This window comes from Mercurialis annua, linkage group LG1-X (assembly GCF_937616625.2).
Source record: "Mercurialis annua linkage group LG1-X, ddMerAnnu1.2, whole genome shotgun sequence".
NCBI classification, from domain to species: domain Eukaryota; kingdom Viridiplantae; phylum Streptophyta; class Magnoliopsida; order Malpighiales; family Euphorbiaceae; genus Mercurialis; species Mercurialis annua.
This window is the reverse complement of record NC_065570.1, coordinates 60224595-60234712: the sequence shown is the minus strand read 5'-3', so window position 1 is coordinate 60234712 and position 10118 is coordinate 60224595. Positions and strand designations below refer to the sequence as shown.

The 10118-nt window shown below is 40.1% G+C and overlaps 3 protein-coding genes across 3 annotated transcripts; all 3 read right to left on the bottom strand.

Moving 5' to 3' along the window:
- Nucleotides 1-288: 288 nt before the first annotated feature.
- On the bottom strand, nt 289-1192 carry LOC126664593 (uncharacterized). Its single transcript, XM_050357067.1, has one exon. The coding sequence runs from the start codon at nt 1012-1014 to the stop codon at nt 535-537; it is 480 nt and encodes a 159-aa protein (XP_050213024.1). The 5' UTR covers nt 1015-1192; the 3' UTR covers nt 289-534.
- Nucleotides 1193-2383: 1191 nt separating this feature from the next.
- LOC126678123 (uncharacterized) lies at nt 2384-8607 on the bottom strand. The gene is made up of 6 exons (XM_056104278.1): nt 8578-8607; nt 3985-4222; nt 3773-3905; nt 3393-3692; nt 3197-3304; nt 2384-2904 (listed from the first exon to the last, which is right to left on the bottom strand). The coding sequence occupies exons 2-6, from the start codon at nt 4218-4220 to the stop codon at nt 2470-2472; spliced, it is 1212 nt and encodes a 403-aa protein (XP_055960253.1). The 5' UTR covers nt 4221-4222; nt 8578-8607; the 3' UTR covers nt 2384-2469.
- On the bottom strand, nt 5029-6106 carry LOC126678134 (uncharacterized). Its single transcript, XM_050373019.2, has 3 exons — nt 5753-6106; nt 5365-5682; nt 5029-5288 (listed from the first exon to the last, which is right to left on the bottom strand). The coding sequence occupies exons 1-3, from the start codon at nt 6067-6069 to the stop codon at nt 5174-5176; spliced, it is 750 nt and encodes a 249-aa protein (XP_050228976.1). The 5' UTR covers nt 6070-6106; the 3' UTR covers nt 5029-5173.
- Nucleotides 8608-10118: the final 1511 nt, after the last annotated feature.

The window sequence follows — 10118 nt, the reverse complement described above, 5'->3', positions numbered from 1 at the left end:
TTTGTCTAAGTATACAATTTATTAGTTCAAATTACACATTTTAGACCCATTTGTATATATATCGACAATCTTATCTTTCTATTATATTAAATTGTAAAAATTGTCAATCTTTAAAATTGTTTACAGCTTCGCTCCTAAAATAATGTATTTTAGTATAATAAAAGGCATAAAAATAACATTGTATTTTATTTATTAAATTATCTTAAATATTATGTATATAGAACCTTACCAATTAAACTGGAATATGAAAGTACAAATTAATAAAAATAAAGATCTAAACAACTATAATTACTGGAAAAAGTAGTATCAGTACCATATAACTGAAATTCATTTGATTACTATACGCAAAACAAGACATGCATCTTCAGCTGGCAATCCATGCATATTTTTGCTTTATAGTAGTATTATATATTCCTCCATGTATCGTAAATATATCCATAATTATTCTTTGATATAAAATTGTAGTAACATATTAAAATTTATAACCTAACAAATGAAATTAATAAAGAATCAATAAAATGCGTGAATGATGGATCAATTAACCTTAGTACTGATACTCATCATCATCCTTTCTCTCATGGTTCTTGAGTGCACTAAACCCTCCTCTCTTCTCTTATTTCTGGGACGCCATAGCAACTTAGACAAAAACCCGCTTTTGATCTTGTTTTCATCATCACCAACCTTTTCTTTATTATTATTACCTCTCGACAATCTTGTTCTCGACACAAAAGCCAAAGATCTACTCTTAGTCAGCACATTTATTTTCCCACTTAACAAGAATGACAAAGATCCTCTTCCTTCATAGTCACGATACACCGGAGAAGAACACGAAGAAGAAGAAGAATAAGAAGATAACGAAGAAGAACCGGAAGAAACTGAGTCTGTCGACGAAGAAGCAGAACCTACACGTGAAATTTGAGAAAGCTTATCGGATAAACAAATAGAGCAAACGCCGGGTGATTGCTTGTGTTTTGGGTGTTTTCTGCATCGACCGTCTGGTTTAGTTGGAGCCATAGAAGCAGAAAATTCTTTGGATGGGTTTAAATAAGGGATGTTGAGTTGTTTTTGGGTATCATCATTTGAAAAATGGCAAGTGGGGAATGGGGTATATGTAGTAGAGAGGGTGCATTTCCATGTTAGTTCATGAGAGGTTTCTTTGGTACTTTCTTTAAACTTGCTTTTTTTGACGGTCGGGGTGACTAGCTTTGTAGGACTCGGTGTGTACGGCCTTGATGAGTTGGGTTGTGGGGTCTACTCAGTCGGTGGCTGTGATTTGTTGGCGTGCAGAAAGGGGTGTGGAATGCAATTTTTGAATTCTATGAGGGCGGCGTGGAAATTCTGCTCTTCCTTTATTTGGTCTTTCCATTTAAAACAATTACAAGGTAAATGTTGAAAATTTTATAATTCAATAACAACTTTTCTTTTATTACTAACAAGAAAAAAAAAAATCAAACTAACCAGCAATGAATCAAATGGTATAAGCTCTGTAGCAAGCTACTAAGGCCGTGAATTCAATTTCTCCAATAAAAAATTTTCTTTTTTAATTATAAAAAAAAAAATCAAATTTAGAACTTATTCAATAGTTTTTTTTATCATTACACTTATTCTGTATCTTTTAAATATTAACTCATGTATCATATATATTATGATTATATACAACTTTTTTTTAAATATGTTTCAACACTGTTTTGTATGCTTTCATATTTTGTTTATATACAACTTACTTTTTAAAAAGTTAAAACAAAATATTTTGATTATATGCAACTTATTTTTAGAAATTTTTTGTGTTGTATGCTTTCATACACTACTGGATTTCAGTGATTTTGCGACGGACAATTCCGTCGCAAATCACTCATATTCCGTCGCAAATGCGTACTTGCGACGGATTTGCGACGGAATTAGTCCGTCGCAAATGCTCTGGTCGCTAAAATATTAGCGACCAGAGCGTCGCAAATATGGCGACGGCCAGCCCGTCGCCATAACCAAACACACCGTCGCCAATGTTGTCTCCCAAAAAATGAAAAGGGAGACGTATTGGCGACGGATTTGTACCATTTTGCGACGGAATTGATTCCGTCGCAAATATTGACAATTTGCGACGGACTTGATCCGTCGCAAAATGATACATATTTGCGACGGACAATTCCGTCGCAAAATGTCAATATTTGCGACGGAATCAATTCCGTCGCAAATTGTCAATATTTGCGACGGAATCAATTCCGTCGCAAATATAGTCGCAATTTGGGCAGAATTATCTATTTTCCGTCTGTTTTTCCTATTCAATTCACGACGATTAAAATCTGTAAAATCTATTATTTGCAACTCTCATTAAAACTCAATTTCCAAAAACGACCGATTTCATATAAAAACATGTTATATTTTACATATCGTAAGAAAATATATAAAACAAGATAACACAAAATGTATAAAAGTGACAAAATACAAAATGTCAGAAATACAAACGTGACACTACAAAGTCGGAGTGTCGTCATCGTCTGAAGGACCTGGGGGTGGGCGATACTGCGGAGGAAGAGTCTGCATCATCTTCGCCATCTCGGCCTGAATAATCTCGGCCATCCTCTCATTGGTTCTCGCCTGCTGGGCACGGAGATCCTCCACCTCAGTGGTAATCTGGCGTAGTCCGTCCTGGATCCCCGCCCGCACACGCCGCTCGATCTCCTCCTCAGTTCGCTGTGACTGTGTGGACCTGGTCCTCGCCCTACTAGACGTCGTCGTATCCACGTACGCACTAGTCGCTGAACCCAACCCGTAGACACGCCGCTTCTTGTTGACGCCCTCGATATCCAGAAATAGCTGCGTCTCGTCGACTTCTGCTGTGCTAGACGAACCACCCTCTCCGGTCGGCGGCTGCGATGCAGCAGCAAGTCTCTGAGCAATTGCATCCTACAAAAAGATTGAAAAACATATATATCACATAACGGCTAATTAAAACGTATAACATATGAAATGTAAGTATAAATCCTAACGAAAATTCGGCAGCATTTCCTCTATAATTTGATCAACACCCATTTTTCAGGGACATCCTGCAAACATATAGATTTCATATACAACCCACCGGCTGTTAACACACCTAATCTAACATTTACAATTTAAATTAAAACACATTTTACACTAATTTAATCTAACACTTGAGTAAAGTAAAACAACTACTAAAATTAGATTGTTTATGACTTACACTCATGTCTTGGGCCCTCTTGTCTACCATGACACCCTTATCAGCTTTCGTGGAGTGCATCCGAGTATACAGCTCCGTTGCGGTAGGCTTGCGGCCGAGCTCGTCAGCCTAAAAGAATAATAAACAATTTGTTAGTTCATCAGAAAATCAGAAAATAAAAGATAGTTATAAATAAAAAAGAATTCTAGAAACAAACCAACACATCCATATGTCTGATGGCGGAACGGGATCCCCCTGTGTGGCGTACTGGTCCGGAACCGGCTCCAGCAGGCTCGCTCATCCGATTAGCGCGAGCTACATCGGACTTCTTCTTCTCGTCCTCTGACGCCCAGACGGCCTGCCAGGAATCCCAGATATCTTGGCTGATCGAGGTATGTTTTCCGTCCTTCTCTCTCATCCTGTGAATAACGTCCTTGTATCGGTTGGCAGCATGCGTCATGAATACACCTTTGATGACGTCGTCGCTGTAATCCGCCGTATCCCACCAGTATTCCTTCTGCAAAACATAAACACCAAGTTTGAGTTAGTAATTTTGCGTTAGTCTAAAATCAAACTTTAAAATTAACAATTTATTACCTTAAATTCCTCCCAATAGAAATCTCTCTGCTCTGGAGTCAGAAACCGCCAGGCTCGCCCATTCTCGAACCAGCACTTTCTAAAGATCTCCCGCATAGATCGGGAGATTGGTCCAGAGTTCAACAGCCTCTCCCTGCGAGGTTACAGCAAACTTTTATTACTTTCTATAGCAAAACGATAAAAAAAATTAAACTAACAATTTACATTCTTACCTGCTGGCGTCTGGGAAACACAGTGCCCTCCCCTGATCATCCAGCTCTGCAGGGGGCTCTCCTGGCTGTCGGGGCTGAACGGGGGGTGCCGCCTCCACCTCCTGCTGCTGATCCTGAACAGGGATATCCTCAACAGGGGCACGCACAGCTGGGTTACCCCGACCACGACCTCTAGCTGGGTTACCCCGACGTCCCCGACCTCTAGTCGGATCACCTGAACCACCCTGCCCTCTCATACCTGCAGACATTAAAATATGTTTCGTTCCACATATAACAATTTAACAATTATAACAAAACATTACAGAAAAATACATTATAAAAAAATACATTTTAATTGTTAACAATTTCATATATTTAAATTAATTAATACATTTAATAATATAACTAATTCATTACAATAATAAATGAATACAACTAACAAAAACTGCAAAAATATCAAATACGTCAGTCAAGTTGTTCTTCATCTTCGTCTGATGAGGATGGCGGAAATTCTTCTTCTTCATCTTCAGCAGGAGGGATTTGCAACGCATCTTCGTCCGCCACCTCATTCAGGTCAGCTAAATTTGTGGGATTGTCGTCCGTTTCAACTATAAGGGGATTTTCTTCAATGTCATCTTGAAAGGCCGGGATAATTGCATCGGGCATGTCAAGTTCTGATCGTGCCTTAATTTTGCAAACTGCCCACCAATTTACTTTGTCCCGTTTTCTACTTGGATATGAAAGGTAGTGAACTTGGTCAGCCTGTTCTGCCAAAATTAACGGTTCGTATTTATTGTACCTGCGTCTGTGATTAACATCTACCAAGTTGTATCGATTGGTAGTGTCCGTGCCTGTATCCGTAGGGTCGAACCATTCGCATTTGAAAATGACGGTCTGCTTCATTGGTAGAGCTGGATACTCTAACTCAATTATGTCCGTTAGCACTCCATAAAAGTCATTTTCACCCTCAACATATTCTGTTCCCCTTACGCACACACCGCTATTCATTGTAAGTTGATCCTGCCCATATTCCTGAGTCAGAAATTTGAAGCCATTTACATAGTATCCCTTATATGTGGTGACCTTTCTACACGGTCCCTTTGCGAGACTCAGAATAAACGGATTAGTACAGACAGTTGGATCTTTCACCTGTGGGGAGTTAGAAATTTGTAAGATTTATAAACCTTATTATTAAAATGGAAGTCCATTGTTATAAGATACGTACATATTGTTCGAACCAAGAGGCGAAATCACTTTCAAGCACTCTTTCAATTTCTGTTTCACTTATGTCACTGTTCCTTTCGCGCAATCCGGCCACAAAAACCCTTTAAATGGAAAAGGCCCAAACTAAATCAAATTCTAGCAAATATGTGAAATATTACACTATATTTAAATGCTTACCTTCGATAATCTTCGATTTCGGAACAATTCAGAAGAACATAGGTCCGAGCAGCGATGATCTCATCGTCTTCAAGATATCTCCTGCCGCTACCACGCAACGGCTTTCCCTTAGGTTTAAAAATTCCCAGTCTGTCGGCATCTTCATCGATATCCATATCACAAGTTTCATTTCTTCCCAAACGCACGGGTAACATCGGATCGCCTTCAGCAAAATAATAGGATGCAAATTTAGCGATTTCTTCTTGCAGATATCCACTACTAATGCTCCCTTCGACCCTGCCTTTATTAGTGACCTTTTTTTTCAATTTCCTCAAATATCTGTAACCGGATATTAATATTAGTAATATGAACAGATGGATTCGAGAAAAAACCATGACTAATTGATTACCTTTCAAATGGATACATCCAGCGATACTGAACCGGTCCTGCCATCATAGCTTCATACGGAAGATGCACGGGAAGATGCTCCATAGAGTCAAAAAAGCTGGGTGGAAATATGCGTTCCAACTTACACAGGATTTTTGGGATCTCAGTTTCCATACGGTTTAGATCTTCCTGTGACAGTGACGTGGAAGTTAACTCCCTGAAGAAGATACTTAACTCTGTTAGAGGCTCCCACACATTTTTCGGAAGTAGCTCCCGAAGAGCGATTGGCAGGAGTCGTTGCATAAAAACATGGCAGTCATGACTTTTCATTCCATGCATTTTCAGCCCCTTTAGATCAACACATCTAGACAAGTTTGACGCGTACTCGTCTGGAAACTTTATTTTCTGAATCCACTCAAGCAAAACTCGTTTTGAATCCCTATCCAAAGCATACATTGCCTTTGGATATCTCCCAGTTGCCGGATCTTTAGCTAACCCTGGCCGATCACAGATGTCGTTCAACTCTTCACGAGATTTTGCATGGTCTTTTGTTATCCCGGGGACATTGAGAACGGTATTAAAAATGTTATCGAAGACATTTTTCTCAATGTGCATGACATCGAGATTGTGACGTATTACATTCGTTCTCCAATAAGGCAAATCCCAAAAGATACTTTTTTTATTCCACCCATGATCTTTTGACAGTAATGCATTAGTAACTTTCGCACCAGGCTCAAATGCCTTCTTAAACCCCAGTCGATCAATCTCTGCTAACAGTTCATCTCCAGTTCTCACCCCTGCAAACCTTTTCCCGACCTCTCGTTTCCCCTTACGGAAATCAGTAACATTTCGACGGAATTGGTGATTCGGAGGCAAAAACTTGCGATGGCAATCAAACCACGATTGTTTACCGCTTTTATCCAGTGTGAATGCATCGGTGTTTTCCATGCAGTACGGGCATGCTTTTCTACCAGCAGTGCTCCAACCAGACAACATAGAATAAGCGGGAAAGTCATTTATTGTCCACATAAGAGCCGCTTTTAGTTGAAAATTCTGACGCTTATGAACGTCATATGTCTGGACTCCACATTCCCACAGTTGGTTCAACTCTGCAATCAGCGGCTGTAGGAAGATATCCATTAGGTGTTTTGGGTTTCTAGGCCCCGGTACCAAAACCGTTAAAAACATAAACTCATCCTTCATGCACATGCCTGGGGGGAGATTGTACGGCGTCAAAATGACCGGCCACGAGGAATACTGCTGCCCAAAATTGGTAAATGGCTGAAACCCATCGGAGCATAAGCCTAATCTGATATTTCTCCCTTCATCGGCAAACTCAGAATGCAGTTCACTAAAACGTTTCCAAGCCGGAGAGTCGGACGGGTGGCACATCTTATCACCATCCATCTTGTGGTCTGCGTGCCACGTCATATGCCGAGCAGTGGCTTTCGAAGCGTACAACCTCTGTAGCCTCGGAGTTATTGGAAAATAGAACATTTTACTATATGGCACGTTAGCCTTTCTTTTTGTGGATTTTCCGTGGGTCACAGGTTTCCACCGCGCATAATTGCAAACTTTGCAGTGCGTTAGATCCGCGTCCTCCCCCCAATAAATCATACAGTTATAAAAACAACAGTCAATAACCTCTACCGGCAACCCCAAACCTTTGACCAGCTTCTTAATTTTAGCAAAATTCGTTGGCATCTTGTTGTCCTCCGGGAGCAGCTCCTGTATCAATCCGCATACGTCGTCAACTAAAGCTACTGAACCCTTATGTCGACACTTGATCTCCATCACTTTAGCAGATGCAGAAAATGGAGAGTGTCTGTTATTCCCAGGCCATATGTCTTCTTCAGCCGCACGCATCATATCATAAAATTTTTGAGCTTCAGCATTCGGGAGCTCATCTTCAGGAAACGTTATTTGTGGACCGACCGCATCAAGAATCATTCTTTGAGCGGAACTGAACTCACCTGGCCCCTCATCTTCATAGTCGAACTCAACATCCTGCTCTGGTAACTGTGCAAGGGGAGGGGGGTTCAAAACGCTCCCCTCGCCATGAAAAACCCATACTTGGTACCCTTTCACGAACCCATTCTTCAATAGATGGAATTCCACCTCATCAACATCCCGATAGCTTGTATTTCGACAACCTCTCTTAGGGCAGGGGCATTTTATCTGTACCCCGCTCATACAAGCCGGATGCCGTAATGCAAACCGGACAAACTCCTTCACATGCTCCTTATAGCCTGTGGTTAGAAGCCCGTTTGTGTGGCTCCTGTACATCCAACTGCGGTCCGTCTCCATTTCTGTAGTGCGGATAATTAGGGGTGGGGTTTTCACTCGAGATAAGCAAAGTCAATGTAATTGACTGCTGAAAAGGTAGGGCCCTATCCCATTCGCAAAACAGGCGCCCCGTAACTCGGCCACGATATATGCCTAGCAACGGAGAAAAATATTCGGCAGCCTTCCGGCGTCGTTCTCCTTTAGTGCGATATTTAGTATATGTGTTGTAACGCTAATTATATATTCCTCGAGGAATAAGCGTTACAAAACATATACTATACATCCACCCGGAGAACAAACGCTGGAAAACAACCGAATATTTTTCTACCGCTACTAGACATATATGGTTTTTCGTGATCGAGTTACGGAAGCACCAGTTTTGCGAACTGTACAAACTGTACAATCCCGTGTTGTTCAATCTCTTGAACACACGGGACGGGAACTCTATGGCTAGGTTTACGATTTTATTCGGTGGGAATAAAATCGAGGTTTATTTAGGTTGAATATTGTAAGCAAAAGCTATTTTAATTAAAATAACTCAAAATAAGCGATAAAACCTACTTGTTGAAGGGCAGAACCGCAAATAGAAGGTGAAACGCCGGATCACTCGGAACAACGGTGCGCGGCTATCAAGGGCTATCAGCGACTGTCAGACCTAAATCAAAACACGTATTAATAAAAAAAATTAATAAAAATTCGGCAGCACTTCCCCTAAAAATGAGCATCACCCATTTTTCAGGGAAGTCCTGCAATCAAATCACAATACACAAAACCACCAACTTTATCGCAAAATAATTTAAACAGTGATTGATTAGCTTAAATTATTATCTAATCAAATTAATTAAATTAACAAACTAATAAAACTGTTAACAATTAAACAATTTATATACAATCATCTAATTAACCTAATTTAATCAACAAATAATTATAAAAATAATTAACAAGCTACTTTATTCAACTAATTAAACAATTAAATAAATTTACTACATACACAAATAAACAACTTATTAACTCAAAAAATTAATTGTAAATAAAAAATATTCAAATATCTAACTAACAATTTTAATCTAATTTAACCTAACAAATATTAAACAACTCTTTAAAAAACAATATAATTTTACTAAAATCAATATGTTTTATTATAACAATTCAACTTAATTCTAATATAATTTTTTAAATATAAAATTAACCATATTAACCTAAAACACAAAATTAACCATAAAACTAAAATAACCTAATTTATAATTAACCTATAATTAATATAATAATTAGCTTAAACATTATTTAACTTAATAAATCATCCAATTAATAAAAATGTCCCTGGAATTACCAAAAAAAGGCAGCGGAGCTCGCGGAGACGGGGGAAACGGAGGCGGCAGTACTGAACGGTGGCGGTTGGCAGTGGAGACGGGGGAAACGGAGGCGGCAGTCCTGAACGGCGGCGGTTGGCAGTAGAGACGGGGGAAACGGCGGTTGGCAGTGGAGACGGGGGAAACGGCGGTTGGCAATGGAGAGGAAGGGAAACGGCGGTTGGCAGTGGAGAGGCGGCGATTGGCAGTGGAGAGGAGAGGGGGAAGGGAAACGGCAGAGTGGAGAGGGGGAAGGGAAACGGCGGTTTTGGCAGTGAACGAGGGCAAAAATAAGGGGAAAGAAACCGATCTGATTTCATTTAACACAATTTTTGCGACGGACATTACATTCCGTCGCAAAAATTGTGTTAAATGAAACGCGGCGTTTTGGTTAACACGTTTTGCGACGGATGGTAACATCCGTCGCAAAATATGTTACCCAAAACGCCGCGTTTTGGTGCAGCAAGTACATTTGCGACGGATGGTTTTTCTCCGTCGCAAATTGTTTCCCGCCCTTATTTCCCTCCTTATTCCCGCCAATTTAGTGACGGATTTGCGACGGACAGTCCGTCGCTAAATTGGCGGGAGCAATCCCGCCTCAAAAAGTGGCGTTTTGGCGACGGAATAATATTCTGTCGCCAAAGCCGTCGCTAAATTTAGTCTTTTGCGACGGAATTTCCGTCCGTCGCAAATATCCGTCGCAAAATCAGAGTTTTCTAGTAGTGATAACTTCATATTACAGTCATGTAAGTA

Excerpts from the sequence above, each read along its gene's own strand:
- LOC126664593 (XM_050357067.1), bottom strand. The coding sequence starts at position 1,014 with ATGGCTCCAACTAAACCAGACGGTCGATGCAGAAAACACCCAAAACAC.
- LOC126678123 (XM_056104278.1), bottom strand. The coding sequence starts at position 4,220 with ATGAGAGGGCAGGGTGGTTCAGGTGATCCGACTAGAGGTCGGGGACGT. Across the intron at positions 3,906-3,984 it reads TGTTTCCCAGACGCCAGCAG|GGAGAGGCTGTTGAACTCTG; the intron begins GTAAGAATGTAA and ends GTAACCTCGCAG. Across the intron at positions 2,905-3,196 it reads AGAGGGCCCAAGACATGAGT|GATGCAATTGCTCAGAGACT; the intron begins GTAAGTCATAAA and ends ATCTTTTTGTAG.
- LOC126678134 (XM_050373019.2), bottom strand. The coding sequence starts at position 6,069 with ATGCATGGAATGAAAAGTCATGACTGCCATGTTTTTATGCAACGACTC. Across the intron at positions 5,683-5,752 it reads TGGATGTATCCATTTGAAAG|ATATTTGAGGAAATTGAAAA; the intron begins GTAATCAATTAG and ends ATCCGGTTACAG. Across the intron at positions 5,289-5,364 it reads GAAATCGAAGATTATCGAAG|GGTTTTTGTGGCCGGATTGC; the intron begins GTAAGCATTTAA and ends TTCCATTTAAAG.